At 42.1% G+C, this 27,535-nt stretch overlaps 1 protein-coding gene across 1 annotated transcript in view; it reads left to right on the top strand.

The window, feature by feature from the left end:
* The window catches only part of STIM2 (stromal interaction molecule 2), a 78,186-nt gene that overhangs the window by 12,204 nt on the left and 38,447 nt on the right, over nucleotides 1-27,535 (top strand). The window contains exon 3 of the mRNA XM_045284127.1: nucleotides 24,262-24,373. Coding sequence (XP_045140062.1) covers nucleotides 24,262-24,373 — 112 coding nt within the window. The remainder of the gene's footprint in view (nucleotides 1-24,261; nucleotides 24,374-27,535) is intronic.

The following is a 27,535-nucleotide window of genomic DNA, read 5'->3' as shown; positions in this document are numbered from 1 at the left end:
CCCCAGAGAGGAGGTTATATGTAGATCCTTGTGATCCATTCCCCCTTTCTACCCCTCCTTCCCTCCATATCGCCACTCTCACCGCTGGTCCTGAGGGGTTTGAAACTATCAGATGCTCTGATGGAGAAAGATGAGGCTTTCTACTATGTAAAGAGGCACAGTCTCAGAAACCCCAAGGGACAGTTCTGCCCTGTCCTATTGGGTCACTAGGCATCAGAAGTGACTTGATGGCAGAGATTTGGTTTTGGAGGAGGGTGCTAAGTAAAAAAAATATACATTTTTTTATCTTTTAATAGGTGGTAGGCCAATTATGTTTAGCAGCCTATGCTCTATGCGAGTCCTGGTGGCACCATGGGTTAAACATTGGGCTGCTAACTGAAAGGTTGAGGTTCAAAGTCTACCAGCTTAGAGGGAGAAAGATGAGACTGTCTGGAAACCCTAGGAGCAATTCTGCTCTGTCACTGAGGGTCTATCTAGATGGTGGTGGGCTTGGCCTGGAACAAAAACAATCCTGCCTCATCGGCATGACAAAGACAACCCATTCCCACATGGGCTTTTAACTGCAGATTTAGAGATTAGGATTTATAGTACATATTTTATAGGGAAATAATTCAATCTATAACACACAGAAAACGTGTGCACGTGTGTTTGTAAAAGCTTATCAAGGCATTGCTCCAGGTGTTAAAAATGCACAGATGAATATGTTTTCAATCTTCCCCACTCCCCTTGTCAATAGTCAGCAGGTGAAGAAGCACTTATCAAAGAGTAAGTGGAGGATGTGATAAATCTGTAATGGAGATATGTAGGAGTCACCCTGGGTTATAGGATAGCTGGCCTGTCTGCTTGCAAAGGTCAGGTAAGGCCAGGAGCTGCACTGACGGACAGAGGTCTCTCTCCTCACACCTTCCCTGGAAGAAGCCTCTCTTGGATTAATAGCTTTGAGGATATTTGCAATTGAAAACATCAGGTCCTTACTATACCACAGACACCCGTGTGCTTTATTGAACTAGGTGTTTACACTTTTCAGATTTTTTCACCAGTTTTAGCAGCCACAGAAGCTCTTGTTAGTGCTCACTAGAGTTACTGGATTTTCATCGTCCAGTGAAAGTACTTTGTACCAGGGAAAGCCCGCTCTGCGGGAGAAAACAGCTTCAGACCAGCTTCAGAGCTGCAATGCTAGTGCAAGGTCTTGCATTTGTGGTCTTATTTTCTCGGATGTAGAGATAAGTGACTCAGACTTGACGCTTGTTTCTTCCGTCAGCCTATGTCAGAGTGAGCTTGCTGTGGAGAAGTGGCACAGCATTCGATCGATTTGTGTATCAGGCCAACAGTTTTGTATGTGTCAGAATTGATATTTCTCCTCTGTATACAGAGTGTGGCTTTTAGAACCAAAATTGCTTTCTTTTTATCTTATACAAGTGAGTTCAGAGCACTTACAATAAGTTGCTGACTTATTATAATTATGATCCTATGCTGGCTCTTCTGGCTCTCTTTAGTTCAGATCTACTCTTCAAATTGGTTATCATGATGTCACCTTTTTTCTTTCCTCTTTGTTTGATATTAATGACCTGCATCCTTTTCAGCTCTGGACACTTGTGTGTTGGAGATTAGAATTATTGTCTGGATTAATTTGCCAATGTTAATTCTATCTTTTAAAATGTGTGGAAGATTTTAGATGTGCTTTTGAGACAAGGCGACCTTTGTTTTATAGATACCTTTCTTGGTTTTTAATTCTGAAGTGGAGAGACCTCTCAAGTGGAAGTGTCCTATTTCTTAGGGCTTTGTGCTCTGACAGTTGCTACTCTGGGGGAGCTCATGAAATGCAGGCTGTTGGGAGCCTCATTTGTCTCACGCAACAAGTTTTTCAGGATGTAATGCATCTCAAGATGCTTTCATTATGGTACGAGCGAGTGTTATTTGGAAATGGTTTGTGATTTTGCTTTCGTATTGTCTTTTGTGCACCTACATTCTACATTTCTCATCTGCTGTGTTCCCAGGCTCCAGGGAAGGCTCATTTGAGGACCATAGTAGCAGAAACTTCTGCAGAAGGTCCAAATGAGGGCTGCCCACTGGTTGTGATGGACTATCAAGAAACAGTCGACAGTTTTTATTGTTCTTTCCTCCTCATTCACCCGTTTCCAGTATTTAAAAATTGGTTGCATATGAACACAAATATTACATAATTTTTCCTTTTTATGAAGGAGCATGTAGGAGAAACCCTGGATACCATTCTGGATGTTAACATTTATAATATTAGATCCTCGTTTTGGTGGAGCAAGCAGTTGGTTTCTGCTGCTTCAAGGATAAGGAACTTGTTTATAGTAGTACTCTGCTCTTCAAAGATGGTCATTTAATAATATATGGATTTTCAAAAAAGTCTTATGCTTGCTTAGCTATTTGGTTTTTGTGGTTTTTGTGTTTTTTTTCCCATTCCACTACTTTTTGCTTAGCAATTTAGTAATAACTGAAATAGGAGTAATACAAGTGAGAAAGAAAAGAGAAAAAATTCAGGCGTATCAACTAGCCTATTTAAGTTGAATGTGAACCTTACTCATTTTTAACATTGCAAAATTTTTTGATAATTCAGAAGAATTTATGCCTATTACATGTATGAATATATAGCTCATAGAAAATCAATAAAAAAACAACAGATAGAACTAAATGTGTACACACACTGATACACACGGGGGCTTGAAAAGTTTTGTGGACAAAGGAATGAAAATATATTAGAATTTCAAAATTTTATTAAAACTTTTGTCTTTTTAAAATTTATTTTTTTATTAAAAGATCATTTTATTGGGGGCTCTTACAGCTTTTATAACAATCTTTACATCAATTGTATCAAGCATATTTTTACACATGTTGCCATGATTATTTTCTAGAAACTTACTTTCTATTGAGCCCTTGGTATCAGCTCTTTTTATATTGGAATTTTTTCACAAACTTTTTGAAGCTGCCCTCTGTCACCCCCCCCCCCCTTTGTCTCCCACTTAAAATCTTTTCATTCTGATGATAAAGGACAAAATTCATATTGTCTGATCCTCTCTCCTGGTTTCATATTTCATCATGAAGACAAGAATCTCTTCAACAAGATTTCAATAAACACTTTTGTTTTTCTGTGTCTTTGCTTCAGCATGAATTCTTCCAGAGTGTTGAAAATGGCAGGCCGTGTACATACTTTTGATTTCAGTATTTTAAATCAGCTACTTGTTATTTGAAATTAAGACTGCCCATCTGACTAAATGAAGCCACACGTGTCAATATTTAATAGAAGATAATTTCGGCTTTATTTCTATCATCCTTCTCCTCCCCCACCACATGATTATTATAAAACGCCAGCATAAAGAGGGTATTTCTCACTGGGAGCTTCTGATTGCTAAGAATGATAGTCTAAAATTTAATAATATAGAGTTGATATGCACCTATATAAAGGGATGACAGTTAAAATTATATGAATTTCAAATTGCTAAGACAAGGAAAAATCCCTTTTGGGGGAAAATACTGACAAAAAATGAGAAGTGACTGTCAGTCTCGGGAGGAGAAATGGGAATGTTCTTTGGCAAAGTTTAGAATGGAAAGTTTTCAGAAAGGATTGATGCTTGTGTAAATGATGGCATAGGCTACCGCTGTGCAAGAAGAATAAATGTGCACCCAGACAAATATTGTGAATCCTGTGACCGATCCGGCGTCGTTCTTTACCCACTTGTCTCTGACTTACTTAGAATCTTATGTATATTTTGTAGACAGTTTGAACCCAACTTTATTATGATTTTTGGTTCACTGACATCTTCTGTTTTCTTTCTTTTGTATGGGTCATCGTGAAGGCCTTTCTCTAATAATGGGGTGGATAGAGGGAAAAGTAGGCTTATAGTTTGATTTAGAGAGACATTATATATGAAACAGATATGGCAAGGAAAACATTATTCAACTTCAAAGAAATCAGTTTAAAAGCGGGAATTGAGTTAGGTGAAAAAGACTTAGGGAAGTGGATTGGCATGGAGGCGATACCCTGGACAAGCCTGTATTTATGGCGGCACTTAGGTTGGTATCATTATCAAGTAAAGAGGTAAAGAGTTTCTTAAGAACTGGTAAATGTGAATGCCTGAAAGAAAAAGAGAAAGACTTTGACTTTTTAAAAGTTGAACTTTTTTTTGAAATTCAGCGAGTGCTTTTCTGGGTACCTACTGTGCAGGAAGTGGTTTCAATACAGTTTTCCATTTAATGTCAGTATCTGTTTTCTTCAGGGTTAATTGTTTTAGGTAAAGCTTTTAAAATCTTTGCTAGACTAATAAAAACTAACTTAAGCTAAGACAGGCGGGGGAGGGGGGGGGCGACGGCGACTTATTGGCAGAATAATTCTCTGTGGCTGAGAGGCACCAGCACAGGCATGTTTCTAACCAGTTTTCAAATCCTCCTTAGAATTCACCTCCTGAGAAGAATTTGAATGACAATGCATGTGCAGCATACAGAGTTTGAAAGGGGATAGTGCTGGAACGGAAAAGGGTTGATTATGGGTAGGGCGGGCTGAGCATATAGAGAGGGGAGGCCCAAGAAATTCTTTGCTTTTTAAATTTATGTTTGGTTTGGCTTCTGAATTATGACTCATAAGCCTGTAGAACTCTAATGTTGTTATTTTCCATATTTTGACCAGCACCAACTATTTTTGGCAGAACTTTATTGATAGCACTGCAGCTCTGCTATGGTGACTGTAATAGGTTTCTGTGTACTAGCTGCACATGTACTGATCCAGAGCCTGTGACCTTAGCGAAGGTAAGCATATCCCAGAGTGCAGTATGAGGTATTTGAAAATGGATCTGCTTTAGTACTTGCCTAAATTTGCCTCATCTCTTTTACTGAGCATGCTCAGTTGCAGGAGTCTGACCATGACATGGACTTCATATTCATTTGATATATAATCGAAAGCACTTGAAAGAGAGAAGGGTACATTTTAAGTTAGTGGATATATGTTGTAGGGTTGTGTCCAGTTTCTTTTGATTGGTTTTCAAGAATGCCCCCCAAATAATCACTCTGGTTTTAACGGGCCCTACACCATTTTAAACACCAGAGGCTGAATTTGTCATCCAAACTAGAGGGTTAATAAATTTCTGTACCTGATAGACTGTTCGATTTGATTTGGTGAGTGGCTTGAATGCCAGTATTCTGTCTTCATTTTTAACTCCAGAACTTTGTGTTTGTTTATTTGTATTGTAGTTTGAGAGAACATTTACAGAGCAAAGTAGTTTTCTGTTTAACCGTTTATGGACATTTTATTTTCTCACAGTGTCTGCAGTCCTCTCACTGGCACAGGTCTTGTTCCCTTTTCTCAGTTCCCCCTTTCCCAATCTTTCTGCTTTCCTATCCCTGCCTGCCTTCCAAGCCTTGTTTTGGGGCAAATGCTGCCTTTAAAGGCAGATGGTACCGAGAAGCACCAGCTTCCCTGGGGCTGCTATTCCCTGTACAAAACAAAAACCTCACTGCTGTGGATCCACTCCGACACATGGCCACCCTATGGGGCAGGATAGAACTGCCCCAGTGGGTTTCTGAGACAGTAACTCTTTGCTGGCATAAAAGCCTCATCTTTCCCTCCCATCATTCACTATAGGCCTGCCTACTGTTTGGCTGAAAGTTGATCCCTGGGGGTAGGGTTAGTTCCAGGGCTTTATTTTAAAAATTGGATTATTTTTTTAGTCTTTTTTTTTAATGGCAAAGGGATTCCGATTATCTATAGTAATCGCAGTTACTTTGGGATTGCTGCCCCACACATAACCACTATGCCACCAATGTTCATCGGGTCATCAGAAGTGCATTTCATAATTCCTGTGAGACAGGCAGGATTGGAAGATTTTGGGAAAGAGCAGACTAGATTTTCTGACTTCATGGAGCTAGGCCTCTTTTGGGAAGTCAGTGAGGAATTAGTTTGCATATGTGTGTAGATACCCAGAAAACAAAAGCAAAAATTCACTGCCATTGAGCCGTTTCTGACTCATGGTGACCCTATATAGGATAGACTAGAACTGACCTCTGGGGTTCTATTCTTTTTTTTTTTCACTGTTTGGCTTTATTTTGGGTACTGGGTTCTACCAACAGTACTCGGATCTTTAGAAAGAGAAAAATAAGACGTAGTTGTAATTTAAAGTGAGCGTGCCATGCCTTCTTTTTTAATGACTCTCCACTTTACCAAACAGGATGTCATTCTCCAGGGACTGGTCTCCTGATAACACGCCTAAAGTATGTAATACAAAGTCTCCCATGCTCTTCTCTTCTAAGATCTCCCTACATCGGATCAAACTGACAGCCACTCAGATTAGGTTGGAAATTTCAGAGGCGGTGGCGTTGTATTAATAAGAGGAGGAAGTTGGAAAAGGAGGGTGAGAATGGTTAAAACTCAGACTACACTGAATTATCGGGGTTCTATTCTTTACAGGAGTAGAAAGTCTTATCTTTTTATCCCAGAGCGGCTGGTGGTTTTGAACTGCTGACTTTGCATTTAGCAGCCCAATCTGTAACCACCATGCCACCAGGGTGCCTTCCTAGATACACATGCAATCACACAATTGCAGGTTCAGATAAATGATGTGATTAGAAAATAATGCAGACAGTGACCAGGTAGTAGCCAGTTAGGCACCAGAGCTATTTAAACAATGTTGTCAAGAAGAACTTCCAAAGAAGTGGCATTTGATTATAGATCTGAGTTATAAGAGTGAGCCAGGGAAGATCTGGGTGAGCTACATTCTATGGTTAGAGATCAGCAAGTTTAAGGCCTTGAGGTTGGAAAACCTCTAAGTATTTAAGGGACTGTAAGAAGATCAGTGGAGCTAGAAGGCAGTGAGGGGGGAGCAGTGGGAGAGGGGAAGGAGATAGGTCAGTAAGCTAGTTAGGCCCCAGGTCCCACAGGACTTTGTAGGGTCTAGAAGGAGTTCAGGGTTTATTGAAGGATAAAGTATGTATTTGGACACTGATTTCAGGATTGGGAGCAAAAAATCATGTGGTTCAAATCTTTGAAAAGATTATTGTGGTGATTGTTTAGATACTTATTAACTCCTGGAGGAGGGGAGTAAGAGTAAAAGTGGAAGAACTGGTGGCTCTTGAAGTGAATGGGTGAGGTAGTGGTGACCTGGACTAAGAAGATAGGAGGTGTCTTAGTTTTCTTATATTACTATTAAATACCACAAGTAGATGGCATTAACAAACGCATTTATTTTTTCATAGTTTAAGAGGAGGCTGCTGTTGTTAGATGCCACCAGTTGGTTCCAATTCATAGCGACCTTCTGTATATGGAAACACCTTCGGGTCCTGCACCATCCTCACAATTGCTCTTATGTTTCAGCCTGTCGGTGGAGTCACCGTGCCAGTCCATCTCATGAAGGCTCTTCCTCTTTTTCACTGCCCCTCCACTTTACCTATGTGATGTCCTTCTCCAGGGACGGTCTCTTTTGATAACGTCCAAAGTACGTGAGACGAAGTCTCACCATCCTTGCTTTAAGGAATATTCTGGCTGTACTTCTTCCAAGGCAGATTTGCTTGTTCTTTTGGCTTACCACAGTGCTTTCAAGATTCTACACCAGCACTACGATTCAAATTTATCAATTTTTCTGCCTTTCTTAGTCAATATCCAACTTTCACACACGTGAGGCAATTGAAAATACTGCGGCCTGGGTCAGGTGCACCTTAGTCTTCAATGTAACATCCTTGCTTTCCAACACTTTAAAGAGGTCTTTTGCAGCAGATCTATACCCAATGTAATGTGTCCTTTAATTTCTTACATGAGCATTGATTGTGCATGCGAACAAGATGAAATCCCTTGAGGCAAGTTGGAATTCAGTGTGCTACTAGGGGAAGACTTTCCCTCCCTATTGGCTCTGGAGAGCCACTTGCTTGCTTCTCTGATGCTTTCTTGGTTCCTTTGTCTTCTCCATGGGTCTTAGCATTTATTTGATTCCATCTCTGCTTCTCTCCATGTTTGCTTAATTTCTTTGTATAATCTAAAAGACATAGACTCAAGGCCTATCTTAAGCTAAACTTGCCTCAATAACATAACAAAGCAACCCGTTCCTTAATGGGACTATAGCCACAGACAGAGGTTGGATATTACAAAACATATTTTTTGGGGAACACAATTCCATCCATAACATTTTACCCTTTGCCCCCTCCCCAAATTCATGTCTTTCCCATCTGAAAAACCTATTCACCCCAACATATCATCCCCAAATCTTAACCTCAGGCCCCAAGCCTTATCTACTGAATCATTTAAATCAGATATGGGTGGTAGTTGAGGCATATTCCAGTCTGGGGTGAAATTCGTCCTCATTTGAGCACCTATGAAATATACAATACAAGCTTTTTGTTTCCCAAATAAAATGTTAGAACAGGCATTTCCATTATAAATGGGAGAAATTGAAGGGAAAGAAGTGAAACAGGAGCCCAGCAAGTCCCAAACAAGGCAGAAAAAATTGCTTTAGCTTCATAAGTGAAACATTCTTCAAGCGTCTAGATAATGGCTTTGCCCCCTACACTTTGCTTGTTGGCCATGCCCTCTGGATTCTGAGTGGAGATGCTTCCAGCCTCAGGCTTCTGCTCCTCCTTCAACTAGTTCCACTGGGGTTATTGTTCTATTCTCTTGACTTTAAGTGGCCTCATTCTTTTAGTTTATCTAAGCGATGAACCCCATCCAATGGCAGGCCCTGTTCTTTTATCCCTTGGGCATGGCAGTCCTTCCCTCTTCAAATTTGGGTAGTGGCCCCATCCTTCTAGAACACCTTAATGGCAGCTGCACACTATGGAATTGAGATGGTGAATGTCCAGTTCTTTGAAACCTATGAAGCTATGGCCCACCCTTTCAGTGCAGGACTCTATGACCCCATCCTTTGAAATCAAGAAGGCCCTACATTTTGTGCTCCTTCAGACAGGTTTACTGTATGGTCTTGTAGTCTTGGCACTGTTCCTCTGCCCTGTCTCGTGGTCTCTTTGCCCTGGCCTCTGGTCTCATCCCTTGCTTCTTTCCTCGGCCCTGTGGTCTTTATGCCATAGCTGCTGTTGCCTCTGGTCTCAACCGACCTTCATACAACTCTCAAAAGTGCACCATTGTATATGCCTGTATTTAGATATCTATAAATGCCCTTTGCCTCCTTGTTCTTTTCTCTGTTTCTTTTTACTTTCCTCCTGTCCCACTATCATGTTCAGCCTTCATTTGTGTTTCAGGAATTCCTCTCAGTTCCATTGTCCTTGATCTAGCACTGCCAGACTTAAATGCAGTCTTATACAGATATAAATATATTTATATACGACAAGGGGGGAATGGATCTATGTACATGTATTTATAGGTTTAGTATTAAGGAAACAGATGGACATTGGGCCCCTACTCAAGTATTCCCTCAACACAAGAACACTTTGTTCTAACAATTTGGCAGTCTGAGATGCTCACCTTCCTGGCAGGATCGCTGAAGACAACGGTTGCATAAGCAAATGTGAAGCAAGCTGATGGTGTCCGGCTATTAAAAGATATAGAGTCTGGGGTCTTAAAGGCTTGAAGATAAATAAATAGCCATCTAAGAAAGCCCACATGGAAGAAGCACACCAGCCTGTGAGATCACAAGGCGTCAAAGGGATCCAGGTATCAGGCATCAAAGACCAAAAAAATCATAGCATTGTCAATGAGGGGGAGTGCAGAGTGTAGACCCAGGGACCATTTGTGGGCAATTGGATATCCCCTTGCAGAAGGGTAGCGGGGAGGAGATGAGCCAGTCAGGGTGCATTGTAATGATGATGAAACATACAGCTTTCCTCTAGTTCTTGAATGTTTCCTCACCCCCCCTCCCGCCCTCCCCCCCACTATCATGATCCTAAGTCTACCTTACAAATCCGGCTGGACTGCAGGATGCACACTGGTACAGATAGGAATTGGAAACACAGGGAATCCAGGACAGATGAACCCCTCAGGACCTTTGGTGAGATACTGGGAGGGTGGAGGGAAGGTGAGTAAGGGACAGATTACAAGGATCTACATATAACCTCCTCCCTGGGTGACAGACAGGGGAAAAGTGGGTGAAGGGAGATGTCAGATGGTAGTGTGATATATGACAAAATAATAATTTATAAATTATCAAAGGTTCATGGGGGAGAAGGGAGCTGGGAAGGAGGGGAATGATGAGCTGATACCAAGGGCTCAAGTAGAAAGCAAATGTTTTGAGAATGAGGATGGCAACAAATGTACAAAAGTGCTTGACACAATGGATGTATGTGTGGATGAGTTGTACAAGCCCCCAATAAAATGATTTAGTTTAATTGAAAATAAATAAATAAAAGACCAAAAAAAGTGCACCATTGGTAGCTCCTCTTTCAATGGTTCTGGGATTCCTCTGTTCCTCTTTCTGAGATGGCACTTATGCACAGAGGAATAACTTTGCTGGAGACATGGTTTTTGTCTTTGAGCAGATGATATGCCCAAGGAAACCAATGGTAGTGACTTGGTTCAACCTTGTGCTAAAGCTAGAACCAAAATAAAACTCGGTGCCATCAAATCAATGCTGCCTCAGAGCAACCCTATAGGACAGGGTAAAACTGACCCAGTGGATTTCGTAGACTGTAAAGATGAGTAGGAAGCCAAGGAGTAGCTGGTGGTTTCAAACTGCAGACCCTAAGGTGAATAGTCCAACTTTTAAGCCATTATAATACTTGACCTTAATTTCACTTTAATCCTTTTCATTTCCATAGTAAAGGACTTCTTCCAAAGTGGGATGATAGCCACAGGCATAGGGGCAATAATTTATAATACATCACATAAGGCTAGACAGGCCATATTAATTGACTCCATCTCAAGGAGAAGGGGTGGGCGTGGAGTGAACCTTTGGAGTAAAGTGTGAGCACTATCCGGCTACTTTTGTTAATGAGTCCATCTTTGTAGATGTAGGAATTTTAATGTTAATATTCACAAAACATTTAGGTGAACTTTTGCCAAATGCTGTTTGGCCTTAGAATATTAGTTACATCACAAAATCTTGGATTAACAAGTGCTAGAACCAAGTAAATGTAGCTAATAAAGTCATATTTGTGAGCTATTACATTTTTAAATGCTGAATGTACTAGGAGAAATCATACATAGTTGCAGATGAAACAAATCTTGAGCTAAATTACCTTGAAAATGATTTGTACAGTTCCATTTTTTTTTTCATTTTAATTTAATTTTTATTTTTTTTAAAACATTTTATTAGGGGCTCATAAAACTGTTATCCCAATCCATACACACATCAATTGTGTAAAGCGCATTTGTACATCGTTTCTAAAACATTTTCTCTCCACTTAAACCCCCGACATTAGGTCCTCATTTTTCCCCTCCCTCCCCGCTCCCCCCTCCCTAATGAGCCCTTGATAGTTTATAAATGGGTATTTTGTCATATCTTGCCCTGTCCGACGTCTCCCTTCACCCACTTTTCGGTTGTCTGTCCCCCAGGGAGGAGGTCACACACAGTTCCATGTAATCGGTTCCCTCTTTCCTACCTATTCTCCCTTTACCCTCCCTGTTTTGCCACTCACACCACTGGTCCTATAGGGCTCATCTGTCCTGGATTCCCTGTATTTTCAGTTCCTATCTTGTACAGTTCCATTTGATGAAGGTTATCCACATGGGACAAAGTCAGAATGGGCATGTTTTGAATGTCCTGCCCCTTCTGACCTAGAGATTATGCCAGCTAGTGGTGAAAACCAATTTTTAGTTGGCTTTAATATGCTTTAGAAAGAAGGTTCTATACTGGCATGAAGTAGGGAACCAGTGGAGAGGTTCGAGGAGCCAGCCCAAATCCCAACTACATGGACAGCTGCCCCTCTCCCCAGAAGAATTTACTTCAGAGGACAGCACTGAAACTGCAGCTCAGGGAGAGGGACATGTCTGATCAGAGTACACGGGAGCAAATGAAGGGGGAGGAAGAGAGAGAGCACATCCTGGCCCACCAAGTCCTGAGGACGATATTCCTGCTCAGAGCAGTCAATGCACAGAGAAGACCATATGGCTGGCCCCACTATGAGACACCACATCCCTCACTGACTCATAGCTCTACCGGGGACAACAATGGAGACACAGTTTAGGAATTGTGCCCGATCTTACCTCACCACACCGAGGCAAAAGCAGAGCAAGGAAGTCCTGAGAGAGTACAAAAAATAGACTTTGGGACCAGGGTGTGGCACCCCCTTTTCTTGGGTCATTTTTTTAGTTGTTGTTTTGTTTTCTTTTGTTGCTTTGTTTTTCTCTGTCTTGTTTTTGTGCATGTTATTATTTCCGCAGGTCTGTCTAGATAAGATAGGCTGGATAAACAATCTGGGGGAGAAAACAACGGACTGATGGTTCTCATGGCACCTGGGAGAGGGGGATTTGAGGGAAAGGAAGTGGTGTTAACAAACCCAGGGACAAGGGAACAACAAATGATCCAAAATCAGTGGTGAAGAAGGTGGAGGAAGCCTGGTAGGGCTTGATCAAGGGTAACGTAACCGAGAGGAATTACTGGAACCCAAATGAAGGCTGAGCATGATAGTGGGGCAAGAGGAAAGTAAAAGGAAATAGAAGAAAGAATGAGGAGGTAAAGGGCATTTATAGAGGTCTAAATACAGGCATGTACATATATAAATATATTTATATATGACGATGGGGAAATAGATCTTTGTGCATATATGTATAGGTTTAGATGAACATTGTGCTTTCACTCAAGTATTCCCTCAATGCGAGAATACTTTGTTCTATTAAACTGGCATTCCATGATGCTCACCTTCCCAACACGATCACTGAAGATAAAGCGGGTGCATAAGCAAATGTGAAGAAAGCTGATGTTGTCCCACTATCAAAAGATACAGCATCTGGAGTCTTAAAAGGCTTGAAGATAAACAAGTGGCCATCTAGCTCAGGAGCAACAAAGCCCACATGGAAGAAACACACCAGCCTGTGTGATAATGAGGTGTCGATGGGATCAAGTATCAGGCATCCAAGACCCAGAACAATAAATCATATCAATGTGAATGAGGGGGAGGGCAGAGTGGAAACCCAAGACCCATCTGTAGGCAACTAGACATATACCCTTACAGAATGATCGCAGGAAGGAGATGAGCCAGTCGGGGTGCGATATAGCAATGATGATATATACAACTTTTCTCTAGTTCCTAAATGCTTCCTCTACCCCCACCCCCATCATGATCCCAATTCTCCCTTACAAATCTGGCTAGACTAGAGGATGTACACTAGTACAGATAGGAACTGACAACACAGGGAATCCAGGACAGATGATCCCCTTAGGACCAGTGCTGAGAGTAGGGTTGTCAGCAAGGTGGAGAAGAAGGTAGGGTAGAAAGCGGGAACCGATTACAAGGATCCACATATAACCTCCTTTATGGGGGATGTACAACAGAAAAGTGGGTAAAGGGAGATTTCGGATAGTGTAAGATATGACAAAATAATTTATAGATTATCAAGGGTTCATGAGGGAGCGGGGAGCAGGGAGCAAGGGGGAAAATGAGCTGATACTAAGGGTTCATTCAAGTAGAAAGCAATGTTTTGAGAATGATGAGGGCAACAAATGTACAAATGTGCTTGACAATGGATGTATGTACGGATTGTGATGAGTTGTACGAGCCCCTAATTAAAAGAAAAAGTTCTAACTGGGCATTTGTATTTATTTTTGTTAAACTTCATGATAAGAGTTCACACATTTTCTTACATAGCTTTTTCTGCTAAACCTTGTTAAACTTTTTTGACTCTGAAGTTTTTTATATTTGTTCTATCCAGTGCCCAGTAGTTACCTAGTAAATATTTCCTGATTATAAGGTTTAATAAAGAAAAAAAATGAATATTTTTGATAATTTTAATAGTAGAAAGTGATACAGCTGTAAAGTTTTAATTTAGAGGTAAAATCCTTTCTGACAAATATTTTTGACAACATCCCCTTTGTTTCATAAGCTTGGTCATGTTTTAAAATACGTTTTGTTGCTTTATGTAGAAATGCCATTCAAAGAATGACTGAAGTTGACGTGCTCCTTGTATGCGTGCTTAAAAGAAGCGCTTTGTTGAGTTTCTGCTACATACCAACAGGAGCTCTGGTGGCGCTGTTGGTTAAGCACTCCTTCAGAGAAAGACAAGGCTGTCTGGTCCCATGAAGATTTGTAAAGCCCAGTGTCCACAGTTTGTTTAGGACCTGTTAGTTTTCTGGCATTGCATAAGATATTGGGAGTCCCTGGGTGGTCCAAATGGCTGACGTGCTGGACTGCTGGCCACAAAGTGTTGGTCTGAGTTCACTTAGAAACACTTGGGAAGAAAGGGCTGTCAATCTACTTTTGAAAAACCGGCCTTCAAAATCCCTGCGGACACACATGAATTAGAATTGATGCCGCAACAATTTTGTAAGATGTTGGGGAACTGTAGGTTAATAGGAAGCATTGTCTGCCCTTATAGAACTTAGCTTGACTTGATGTAACATACTTTTAAAATTCTCACTCCGTGTTTAAAAAAAAAAAGTTTAAAACATGGAGAACCAGAGATTGAGGTACTCTGCCTCTACTAGGTTGTTCTCTTCAGTGACATCCATAAAGTGATATTTGAGGAAAGTTGAGTTTCGTTATGGGTTATAAGTCTACTGGCTTCTTTGAATCATATAAAGTATGTTCCTAGAATTTCCCTTGGTTGCAAACACTGTTTTCAATCATGTATTCACTACCAATTGGAATACTACTCTGCAGAGAGAGTGCACTGTACCATTCATAAGAGTCATTGTAGTGAATCTTAGGACAGTGGTATGACCCTGAGACACTAGACTCCGATTTCTGTTTTCACGCTGCGTCTTTGTTGTCTCCCACCACCACCACAGGACAGGTGGTTGCTGACGCACTTTGCACTTTGCCTTTGCGGTACTCCGATGGCAGGGTAAGCCTTCCCCGAGTGTCCTTTGTGCCACTGCGGGTCCTTTTTCCGTTTCTGATTGTTCAGACATTTACCAACATTTACCTAATGTAGCTGAAAATCATATGTATTCACCGCTTGGTAAAGTTTGTAAAAGAGCTGATGAGAAAAATTGCGCACGTATATGTGCTTCTCTTCGGTAGACTAACTAATATCTCAACTTCCCAAGTCCGAGGGTAGGGTCTGGCTTCTAGGTGTCCCCAGTATGGCCTGAATTTGGTCCGTGTTACAGAGACACCCGCGGCTGACCAACCAGCGTGCACGTGTGGTGCTCACATTCTGGCACTGTTCTAAAGATAAACCTGCCCTGACTGGGGGCAACAGCTGGTCCTCTCAAGTCTCCCTCAGAAGTGACACCACAAAGACTGTCAAGTGGAATGAGCTAAGATGGAATGTGGCAGGCCGTAAACTTCTTCACCTTTCAAATTTTAAAAAGGTCTATCTGTTAGGTTTATATTACATGTCGTTCCAGTTGTTTTTCCACCATCAAACCCTTGTTAGATTGAACAGTAGGTGAATTGCATTTCCCAGTGGTAGTTAAGTCACACCTCTCTGCATGTGATGAGAACTGCTGATCCTTTTTAATATGAAATTTTCCTTTGGATTTTAACACGATGAATGGTGTTAAATGTCCATATTGTTTTAGAGTATAGTCTGTCGTAGAAACATGCCAGTGATCCAAACATTTTTCACACTGTGAACAGTTTTTCGCTACTATATAAAACAAACTTCCAAATACAGACCTTCTTTCCATAACCATTCCATCTGGCCAGCTTTATGTGTACTGGTAGTTGCTTTTGTTAACCGAACAGAACTCACTGCCATTGAGTCGATTCCAAGTCATAGCAACCCTAAAGGACAGGGTAGAACCCGTGCCATTTAGGTGATTTCAAAAATCATCCATAAAAGTTTCAGGACAGCGTGTATGTATAGTAAATATAACAGATGGAAACTTGCATGGTGGTACTTCACAAAGCTGTTTTGTATTTTTAGGCTTGTAACTTAATACAAGTATATGGCTAAGTACACCAAGTGCATTGCTTTTATAAGATTGCTTTCTGTAGGTGAAAGGAACAAGTAAATACATATGCTCTCATCTTTCAGAGTTTACCATTCACTCTTACTGGTCTGGATCAGGTTTTGCCTAAGGCGATACTTGACTGGAAGCCCTCCAGCTCTCCCCTCGCCCAGCACGGTGTGATACAGTGGCCCCCTCTAACCCCTGTTAGTTTCCATGTCTCTGCTATCCAGTTTTGGAGTCAAAGATTCTCCAGCGCTACTTTGAAATGAGATCCTAAAAACATATGGTCTTTGATGCTTTCATACAAACAAGGGAACAAGTAGACCATTTAGAACAAAATGGAATCGCTTCCTGTCTTTAAAGAAAGAGAAGGCAGTTAAACTTCCAGCTCATACTGAAAAGGAATTTGGGGGCCTAGTGATAAATGCCCCCAAGTGCTCTTGTGATAAATGCCCATCGGTCATATCCAGGTCACAGAGATGCTGAATTTGGCCTGGTGCTGCACCATCTTCAGACCATTAGCACCACTGTATCCTAGTGCGTTTCCAACTCCTGGGGGGTGGGTCAGGCAGTCCCTGTCCTTAGAAGTTTACAGTGTAGTAGGAATGAAGGCTGTAATCTGGTAGTTAGAGAATGAGGTCGAACATCTGATGTGCCAGCTGGTGAGCATAGTAAGTACCAGGAAAATGCAGGGGAAGAGAGATCACTTTCAGCGGGGGTGCTCTGTCCTCGGCAGACTGTCATCTGGTCTGTCCGTGGTTCAACATGTGCTCATGTCTATTTTAAAGTCTGCCTCAGCCAGAACCAGTTACTTCCCTCTCTGTTGCTACTCTTCCTATCCCCCCATCCTCCCCATCACTGAGGATGCTACTGTTGTCTGCAGCTGGCTCAGGTTCCACCTCTCAAGCGCTGCTATGAAGGACTTATATGGCCCTGGGACTGACAGCCAAGAGGAAGGGGACTTGATACAGCATTGGGAACCTCATTCCCTGTTCAGAAACATCCTTACTGTTAGCAGGCTGGAGGGCTTGTAGAAAGGAGAGTCCTCAGTTTGTCTCTCCCCCACATCCTACATCCACACACCCTGTCATCACCCTCAGTTTGGGTTTATTCACTCAGGCTCTGAATGCCTTGATTCTTTGAAAGTGTTCTTCTTTCAGGTGGCAGGCCACACCCATGCAGAACTCCCCATGAGCTCACGGGTTTCTAACCTCCAGCCACAAGGTGTGCTTGTTGTCTCTAGAGTCCACCAGCGCAGTCACAGTCTCCTGTGGCAGATTGCTTGTCTACAACGTTCATTCTCATATTCGTACTCCTGCTATAGATCTTGAAGATTTGCATCTAAGGGAAAACGTGTTCCAAGTTTTGAAACAGCTGTCTAACTCAGAAATCACCTGCATTGGTGGGAGACTTGAAGTCAGAACACGTGAAGTTCAGATTCTAGCTTTCACAGTCCCTACATGTGGTGACTGTGTGTGTAGTCACTTGGTCAAGGTGTTCTCCTTGTGGATGTAGAGATAACAGCGACTTCTCAGAGCTGGCTCCATTTGGTTCCGACTCCTGGTGACACGTGTGCGGAATAGAACTGCCCTCCACAGGATTTCCATGGCCGTGACCTTTCAGAAGCAGTTTACCAGGCGTTTCTTCCAAAGACACTCTGGGTGTTTTTGAACTGTTGATCCTTCAGCTTGGAGCTGAGTGCTGAGTGGTGTGAGCCATTCGGGGGAGATTTTGTGAGAACATATGTGAACGTGTGAGGGCAGAGCCCCATAGGAAAGGAATGTGGATTGAAAAAGCACACTAGGTGCTGTCAAAGTCAGCACCCTCTCACCGTGACCCGGTGTGTTGCAGTTTCACAGCTGACTACTTTTAGAAGAAAATCACCAGGCTTTTCTTTTGAGGTGCCTCTGGGTTCAGACCACTAAACTACAGCTGGTTTCAAGCAATAAACCACGTGTGCCACCAAGGGTCTCCAGGGATGATAGTGTTAAAGATTTGCTTAGCAATAGTCATCACCGATTGCTGTATGACCCATGCTGTATTGAAGAGGTCCTGTCCCCCGGGAACGCAGCACCCAGAGTAAGACTGGAGGCCTGGGTGACCACATTGTGGCTTGTGTTAAATCCTGCCGCAGCTGTGCAAGCAGGTGATGGGAGAGCCCAGGGAAGAGCAGCTGTAATCAGGAAAGGTAGACGTAGACCCAGGACTCACTGGACACCAGGAGGCTTCTGCTCTGAGGCTAGGGGAGGAGGAAGAAGGTCTGGTGGAGTGGCATGGGACCCGAGAGAAACCGATACATCCAAAAAGCTCTAAATGTGGCTGGAGCAGAATCTATCTGTCTGCCCAGCCTGGTCTGATGGCTGCAAACACTTTCTTTACTCTGAGGAGCCGGTGTGATTGCGTGACGGGCAACGCTCTGCACAGGGACTTACCTGCAAGCTTGCTCAGCCATTTTCTATTCGTTGAACATAAGGATTCGGCTTTAGTAGCTTCCAGTGTTGGTATGACGAGCAAAGAGCCGTCTTCAGAGAATTGTGGGGACGATCATTTGACATGATATTTGAAGTCTGATGTTTAATAAATGGTATGTTTTAATGGCAGCTGTTCTCTGGAAAGGCCTTAGAGTGACTTTCCCCCTCTCAGTGCCCTGTCAGCTACTGTGCTGCCTATTAGTTTGCCATAGTTTAGTTCAGCCACTCCTGTTCTTGCTGTTTGTTATACAGAGTCTTAGATACCAACTTTGAAGAAGTTTAAGACTATCAGCTTCATCCTTTGTGTTAGGAAATGGAGCCACTGGTTGAACAACTTGGCTGAGCGGTCACAGTGAATCTGCGACACAGCTTAGCTGAGAGGTCTTCCAGTATTCTTTCTTTTAGTCTTGGAACAAATTGCCAGAATTCAGTGACTCTGTTAGGTACCAGCCCACCGCGCTGATCAATTTCCTTCAAAACAAATTAAGCTATTGTAGAAATGGGCGTTTCTGCACCTCTGTCAGTTGAGAAATGCACCCTAAGAATAGTCGTTTGTCCTGCCACCTGCCCTCTGGGGAGTGCTGATGATGGGCTGAATAATGAGGAGCTGGATGATTTTGAAGTGAATAGCTCCTTCGCCCCCAAGAATGGCTGACACCAGGGACTTCAAAATGTGTGTGACAAAATGGAGCTACAAGATAGTGGAATTTTACCTGGACTCTGTGAAGCCCCTTTGTGTAAGATGTCCCCGATCCTGCTTTTGAAGGAGCCCTGGTGATGTAGTGGTTAAGCATTAGGTTGTTATCCGCATGGTTGGCCATTCGAAACCACCAGCACCTCTGCAGGAGAGAAAAGGATTTTTTACTCCCATAAACAGTTACAGTCTCACAGTCTCAGAAACCCCCAGGTGGGTCAGCATTGACTCGGTGGCAGTGAAATTTTTTTTTTTTTTGTATCCTGCTTATGTATGTGTCTTTATTAACATGTAAAAATAGACGGTCAAAAATATCTGTCAGTTAAACACATTTGGCTCATTACTATTCATTTAGACAGCAGCATCCAAAAATACAGTGTTAAGCCACCCTTCAAGTGCCAAATGCTCGTGATAGAGTGGGGAGCAAGACACTGGGAGTTGAATGGAGTAAAGAGAAGTCAGAAGAAGAATCATCAGCATAAATAGTTAATCAGTGAAATGCTGTGTGCAGTAAGTATAACCTAAACAGTGTCAGGGAAAGCTCACCAGAACTAAACGTTTACTTTTGAGTGAAGTCTTAGTAGGCTACAGAGGCAAAACCGAGGCCTGTGTAAATAATGGTGAGCATGGAGGAAAAGGTCTCAACTCCTACGGAACAGGCTGGGGAGGTATCGAGAACCAGAGAATAGCCAGTGCCCATGCAGAGAGCAAATGTCATATAAGGCCTTGGTCACCAGGTGAGAAATGAAGGGGTTTAGGAAGTGGCACCAAAGGGACCAGACAGCACAAGGAGAAGTGAATTTCTCCCCTAAGTAAACAGCATCTTCTACATCAAATTTTCATTGTTTTCAGGATTCTTGGTGAAGAAAATGACTTTAGAACCACTACAGTCTTCTCTCTACTGAGTACCACGCATACATAACGAGGCCCTGGTGCTGGGTAAAGGTCTAACTAACTGTAAGGTGGGCCACTCAAGCCTACCAGCTGACCCTTGGGAGAAAGATGAGGCTGTTGTCTGTTTCTGCGAAGATTTCACGGCCTCACAAACCCTATAGAAACCCCCACCCCCACCCCCCAGTCAGAACTGACTCCATGGTCCCCGCGAAGTCCCAGCAGACTCAGTAGAACGTCACTACCACCACCACTACAGTGTAGCCTTGGACCCTGGCTGGCTGAAACATATATTCTGTCAGATGTTTTCTCTCTGCCTGTGCTGGCTCAACTCAAATTGCGGGAAGATTTTGCTGTGCTGGGGTGTTTACATCAGGGACTCGCTCTGTTGATCAGTTGAGCAGCCATCCAAGTGACAGAATCTCCTCCTGTTTCGTTGGCTGGGGTTTTTGTGTGGGTGTGTGAGGTACAGCTGCACTGTGGGTTTCTTGGCAGGCAGGACTGGGCAATTCTCAAAGCAGTTCATCTCGAATAGGAAGAGACCGAGGAGTAAAAAGACTACTCTGAATGTATGCAATTCAGTGGAAAGCACCCAGTGCTGAACCGTTTGGCTGGTAGCCTAAGCTACTTGGCTGCATAGATACAGCCTCGGGCACATGCCCAGGCCTGTGGCAGAAATCCACGAAGGGGAGTACATATTAAAACATAGTGAAAGCATTGTCTTGGTATAAAACTATAAAATTGCTGTGTGTAATTTTTTAAATGAAGTTTTTGTTTGCTTATGCTTTGTCTGGGCGTTTTCTCTATAGAGCACTTAATGAAGAAGGCAGATTGCCAAGCACTTGCCTTGCTCACAAATGTGAATTCACAATTTTATGTAGTTTATCTGAAAGATCTTTTCTCAGATATGTTTATGCCCAGAGGGAGTCCTAGATCTAGGTTTTCTATTCACTTGTTCTAGAAGCATTTGTTTTCTTGGACCCTCAAATCAAACAGTTTAGAACTCCTTGTTTTCCAAGCACACATGCATCCTTTGCTGTGGATAAATGCTCTTCATCCTGCCAGCTCTTCCCACATACCCTTGGAGTTGCTTTCCATATTTAATGACTGGGTTCCACCCATTCTGTTGCTCTCAGGGTGGCTGGGAGTCAGATCATGCGGTCAGTTTGCCTTAGTTCAAATCTACCTCTGCTACTTACTATCTGGGTTCCATTTAATTCCTCAGTTTCTCATCCCAAAATGAGGATAATCATCATGTGTACACCTTAGGTGAACCCCCTTAACTTTAGTTAAAGACAAATGCATATACAGTGGTCAATCTATGCATTTAAGAGAGAAGGTGTTAGCACTTTCTTTCTTTTTGAAGCTGCCCCAGCCTCTTAGACAGTAGTTGTACGTTGTTGTTAGGTCTCATCAAGTCGGTTTTCACTCACAGCGCTCCAGGAAGAGCAGAAGGAAACAGTGCGAGTTTGAGCCCATGGTCTGTTGATAACACAACCAAAGTAGATAAGACAAAGTCTGGCCACCCTCACTTCTGGGAGCATTCTGGCTGTACATCTTTCAAGACAGACTTGTTTGTTCTTCTGGCAATCCTTGGTATAATCCATGCTATTGGCCAATACCATAATTCAAAAGCATTAGTTCTTCTTGGGTCTTCCTATTTTATTTACATACATATAAGGTAATCGGACATACCACAACGTGGGTCCGGCGCGCCTTTCTTTTCAGTGAGATCATTGCTTTGTAATACTTTAAAGACGTCATCTTTGGCAGATTTTTTTTGTACTGCTGCTTCCAAGGCATTGATTGTGGATCCAAGTAAAATAAGATCCTTTACAACTTCAGTAGTTTCTCCCTTCATCATGGTGTTGCTTATTGGTCCAGCTGGGTGGATTTTTTGTTTTTTTGTTCAGGTGTATTATCTAATGAAGACTGTATGTCTTATTCAGTAAGTGCTTCAAGTCCCCTTCACTTTTAGCAAGTGAGGGTATGCTGTCTGCATTTCACTTGTCTCTTACATGGTGTTGTTGGCGACCCCGGAGTACTTTCTGACTTACATCAACCTTGTCTACAACAGGACAACACATTTCCCAATCCTCTAGTATCTCATAATCTTTTCCTGTGTTTCAGCCCATTATTATAGCCGCTATTAATCCATCTCATTGAAGATCTTCTTTTTCACTGCCCCTGTACTATTTATTACTATGTAGTGATCTCTTACATCCCCAAGTTCCAAACTCACCTCCTCAAGTTAATTCAGCCTCATAGTGACCCTGTGCAAGGAATCTGTAGCTGTCAGTCTTTATGGGAGCAGATAGCTTCCTCTGTCGCCTGTAGAGCACCTGATGGATTTGCCCAAAGGTGGTACCAGGGCCCCTGTTAATACTATCTTTACTCTTTTGAATGATCCCATTCAAGCGGAAAATTATCTGTGTGCTGTGTGCCCTAAGATTCTCTCTCTAGCCTGGCCTTATACCCCTATATTTCAGATTAATATTAAAATGATGTTGGACTCAACGATTATCTCTATTTGGGCGTGAGGAACTAAGAAATTAATGGAAACAGTCTTCTCTCCTACCATGCAGACCTCTTCTGCCTGGACAGTTCTATCAGAAATAACCTTCCTCTTGATCTCTCTGATTCTAGGTGTATCCTCTACAATCCATTCACCACGTGTGATTGGTATGTGCTGGTGAGTTAGTTTCTTCTCAGAGGTGACAGAGTGCAGCTGCCCGAAAGGGTTGACTTGTCTTTAATCTTCGTGGAAGCAGATCTCCAGGTCCTCCTTCACAGAACTAACTGCCAGGTGACTCAAACCACCAACCTTTTGGTTAGTTCAACCCTGGTATCACCATGTCTCCTTATTTTCCACATAAAACAGTGGTCTTGTAAATGTGGTATTATGTACAATAATAAATGTGGATTATTTTACTTTTGTTCAGTTTATTGAGGTTAGAAAAATATCCAGCATTCTTAAAAGTCATTGATGAACTGTCCTTTTTCTATTTTCTTCAACTGCAGCAAGCTGGAATCCTCCCAAAGCCTTCGCACTGGTGTTTCCTTCGACTGGAAATATTTTTCTCTCAGATCATCATTGCATTGGCTCCTTGCATTGTTCAGTTCAGATATCCTCTCCTCAGAGAGACTCACCCTAACAGCTTTCTTTCTTTCTTGATTTTTTTATTAAATATTTGTATTGGGGGATTTTACATCTCTTACCACAATCCATACATTCATTCATTTGTCAAGCCCATTTGCACATATGCCGCCATCATCATTTTCAAAGCATTCTCTTCCCACTTGAGCCCCTGATATCGGCTCCCCATTTCTTTCTCCTCCCTCCCCTGCCTGCCCTCCCTCATGCACCCTTGATAAGTTATAGATTATGATTTTCATATCTTACATTGTCTGTTGCCCCTCACCCACTTTTCTGTTATTCGTCCTCCTGGGAGGGGGTTATGGGTTGATCCTTGTGATCAATTCCCCCTTTCTCCCCTCACCCTTCCCTAATCCTCCTGGTATCTCTACTCTCATTGTTAGCCCTGAGGGGTTCATCTATCCTGGATCCCCTGTTGCAGGCTCTTATCTGTAGCAGTGGCATGTTCTGGTCTAATCCAATTTGTAAGGTAGAATTGAGGTGATGATAGTGGGTGGAAGGAAGCACCAAAGAACTAGGGGAAAGTTGTGTGTTTCATTGGTGCTTTACTGCACCCTGACTGGCTCATTTTCTTTTCTTAATAGCTGATCACTTTCTGAAATCTCCCTCCCTTTTTTTCCTTTCATAAGCTGCTCCCTCCCACCTGCAGCAGATTCGAAGTTTCAGAAGGACAAATGATGTCATCTCTCTTATTCAAGGCTATTTCCAGTGATCAGTATGTAGCTTGATACACACTGTTAGAGGGATGAGTGGCTGGCTGAAAAAGTAAATAAAGTATACTTCTGTTAAGTCTTCTACATCCAGGAAAATCATCAGTTATTATTTCATCCACTGGAGACTTGTCTAGATGCTCATTTTATAATGAAGCATGTTAATATTTTATCCTTTTTTCTCTTATCTGTTGTAAGCCCCCATTTGCAGGAAATGTGGCTCCTCTTAGAAGGGTAGATATCATTTTGGAATTCACTATTGACTGAATTGAAAAGTCAGTATAGCAACACCTTTTGTTTTCCCTGATGTTGTAATAATTTTAAGCATTTAAAAAATTCTGCAAAGAAGGTATGTTTGAAGTAGGCTTCCCTCTTTTCTCTCTCACAGTTCATAATTGGACCCTTGAGGACACCCTGCAGTGGTTGGTGGAATTTGTTGAACTGCCCCAATATGAAAAGAATTTTCGAGATAATAATGTGAAAGGAACAACACTTCCCAGGTGAGTTGTTAATTTATTAACCAAATGTATTTTCCACTCTCGAATTGTCTCTGCAAGTTTATGGTACTTTGATGGCTAAGGGTTCAAAGGGAATATATAAGTGTTAAGGAAGTTTTTTGTTTAACTTATTTTTTTCAGAAATCATTTTACTGGAGGTTCTTACAGCTCTTATCACAGTCCATACATACATCCGTTGTGTCTAACCTATTTGTACACATTTTGCCATCATCGTTTTCAAAACATTTTCTTTCTACTTGAGCCCATGGTATCAGTTCATTTCCTCCATCCCTCATGAACCCTTGATAATCTAAAAATTATTATTTTTTTCATGTCTTACACAAACCGTTGTCTCCCTTCACCCACCCTTCTGTTGCCCATCCTCCTGGGAGGGGGTTATTGTGATTGGTTCCCACTTTCTCCCCCTACCTTGCCCTTCCTCTCTTGGGATCACTACTCTCATTATTGGTCCTGAGGGGTTTATCTGTCCTGGATTTTCTGTGTTTCCAGCTCTTATCTGTACCAGTGTACAGGCTCTGGTTTAGCCTGATTTGTAAGGTAGAATTGGGATCATGATAGTGCAGAGGAGGAAGCATTAAAGAACTAGACTAGAGGAAAATTGTATGTTTCATCTGTGCTACAGTGCACCCTTTGTCTCTTTCTTGTGACCCATCTGTAAGGGGATGTCCAATTATCTACAGATGGGCTTTGGGTTTCCACTCTGCCCTCCCCCTCCCCCTCATTCACATTGATATGATTTATTGTTCTGGGTCTTGGATGCCTGATACTTGATCCCATCGACACCTCATTATCACACAGGCTGGTGCGCTTCTTCCATCTGGGCTTTGTTGCTTCTCAGCTAGATGGCCACTTGTTTATCTTCAAGCCATTAAGACCCCAGATGCTATATCTTTTGATAGCTGGGCACCGTCAGCTTTCTTCACCACATTTGCTTATGCACCCATTTTGTCTTCAGTGATAGTGTTGGGAAGGTGAGCATCACAGAATGGCAGGTTATTAGAGCAAAGTGTTCGTGCATTGAGGGAGTACTTGAGTAGAGGCCCAATGTCCATCTGCTACCTTAATACTAAATATATAAATATATGTACATAGATCTATTTCCCTATCATCATATATAAATATATTTACATATGTACATGCCTGTATTTTAACCTCTATAAATGCCCTTTGCCTCCTAGTTCTTTCTTCTATTTCCTTTTACTTTCCTCTTGTCCCACTATCATGTTCAGCCTTCATTCAGGTTTCAGTAATTCCTTTCAGTTACATTGCCCTTCATCAAGCCCCACCAGGCATCCTACGCCTTTCTTGGCATCGATTTTAGATCACTTGTTCCCTTGTCCCTGGGTTTGTTGACATCCCCTCTTCCTTTCCCCCACTTCCCCCTCTCCCTTGTCCCACGGAAACTGTCAGTCCCATTGTTTTCTCCTTTGGATTGTTTATTCCACTTATCTAGATAGACATGCAGAGACAGTAATAAGTACAAAAACAAGACAAAGCAAAACCAAACACAGAAGAAAGCAAAACAACAACAAAAACTAATGACAAAAAAAGAGAAAAGCCTATAAATAGTTCCAGGCCTGTTTGTTGACCTTTAGGGATGTTTTCTTTTTTTTCTTTTTACTTCTTAAGGGATGTCATTTTGAGAAGGTCCTGGTGGGCTGCGTAGCAGTGTATTTTTAGGTAACATCAAAGGGTCAACGTCTGACCCCCTAGTAAATATAATAAGGCCTATCTATTTGATATTTGATATTGACTCACCTTCATGTATGAACGACTTCATGTACAGTTCTATCATAATTTGTGTTCTTTCACTAACTCCAATCGCTACTTAACAAGAGCAGTGGCTGTAAGTTATACCTCACTGTAAACATAGCTTCATAAACAATAAGTAAATATCCTCACCTCCACACCAGGGCATCATGTCAGTTCAGACCCTATAGGACAGAGCAGAAAGCTCCATAGAGGGTCCCAGGTGGAAATTGCCAGAATCCAACAGCCACGTCTTTCTCCTGAAGAGCTGCTGATGGGTTTGAGCCACTGACCTTTCAGTTGACAGCCCAATGCTTTAACCACTGTTGCACCAGACTGCCATACATAAATGTTTAAAAGCGTATCAAGTACTTTGCCTAAGGAGGCATTTAAACTCACATAGATTTGATGCCCGAATCCAGGGTGATGTTTGTGAAGTCTCCTGCTGCTTTTGAAAACCGTATTTTCTACCTAGTCATTCAATTCTTGACCTCATAATTTAAAAGATTTAAATGTTAACATTTACTGCAATTCCACAGAACCTTTTCCTTACAAGTCTGCTGCACATGTTCCATTTCGCCTCAGATGGTTGGCTACGTTTAAAAAAAGACTCTTAATCAGTTACTGTATAATTATGTTAAGTGGTGCAGTGTACGTTTGATGCCCCTCATCAACTTGTGTCCATACACTATTTAAGTAAGTAGCTTTTATTGTTGTGAGGGTTGTGTTTTGGATCAAGTTGAAAGTTTACCTATTTTCCTTAAACAAATTTTAAAGTTCCATATCTACATTTCTGATTTTACGGTATATATACGAGGGGGCTTCAAAAAGTTCACGGAAAAATGATATTAAAAGACAATGGCATTTCCCCACAAACCTTTGATGCCCCACATACATACTTAAATGCCAAAATGAAGGGTTGAGTATCAGTTTACCAAGTTTATCTTACAGAATCTGTTTCCTGTTCCTGGTGCACCTCGGTGCAGGAGAGAAGGTAGGGATTAGTTTAGCTAAGCAGCCCCTGAGCGGAAGGTTGGTCCAGCCCTGGGCTGTAGCCAAAAAGATTTGAGATTTGTACCACCCCCACCCCCACCCCCCCATCTCCGAGGCTCCTCAGAACAGCCTGGAGGTCAGTACCCTACTGAAAGGTCACAGCATTGAAAACCCTCTACAGGGCAATTTGACCCTGAAATACAGGGGGGTGCCACGAGCCCACCGTAACTGGTCCGCCTAGATATTCAGTCCCCAACAACTGTAAACAGGTTTGAAACTGGAATGAAGAGATTTAATGAGCAATAAATAAAGAATGCACGTCAGAAAAGATTGCCTTAGGGACAAATAAAGATATTTCTGGATTTTAAATAAGACAAGTTTCTAAATGAAAATAAAACAGGG

Source organism: Echinops telfairi, unplaced genomic scaffold, assembly GCF_000313985.2.
Source record: "Echinops telfairi isolate 266 unplaced genomic scaffold, ASM31398v2 ScPeMD7_7468;HRSCAF=8506_0, whole genome shotgun sequence".
NCBI classification, from domain to species: domain Eukaryota; kingdom Metazoa; phylum Chordata; class Mammalia; order Afrosoricida; family Tenrecidae; genus Echinops; species Echinops telfairi.
Note: the sequence above shows the minus strand (reverse complement) of the source record. Positions and strands in the feature narration are given on the sequence as shown.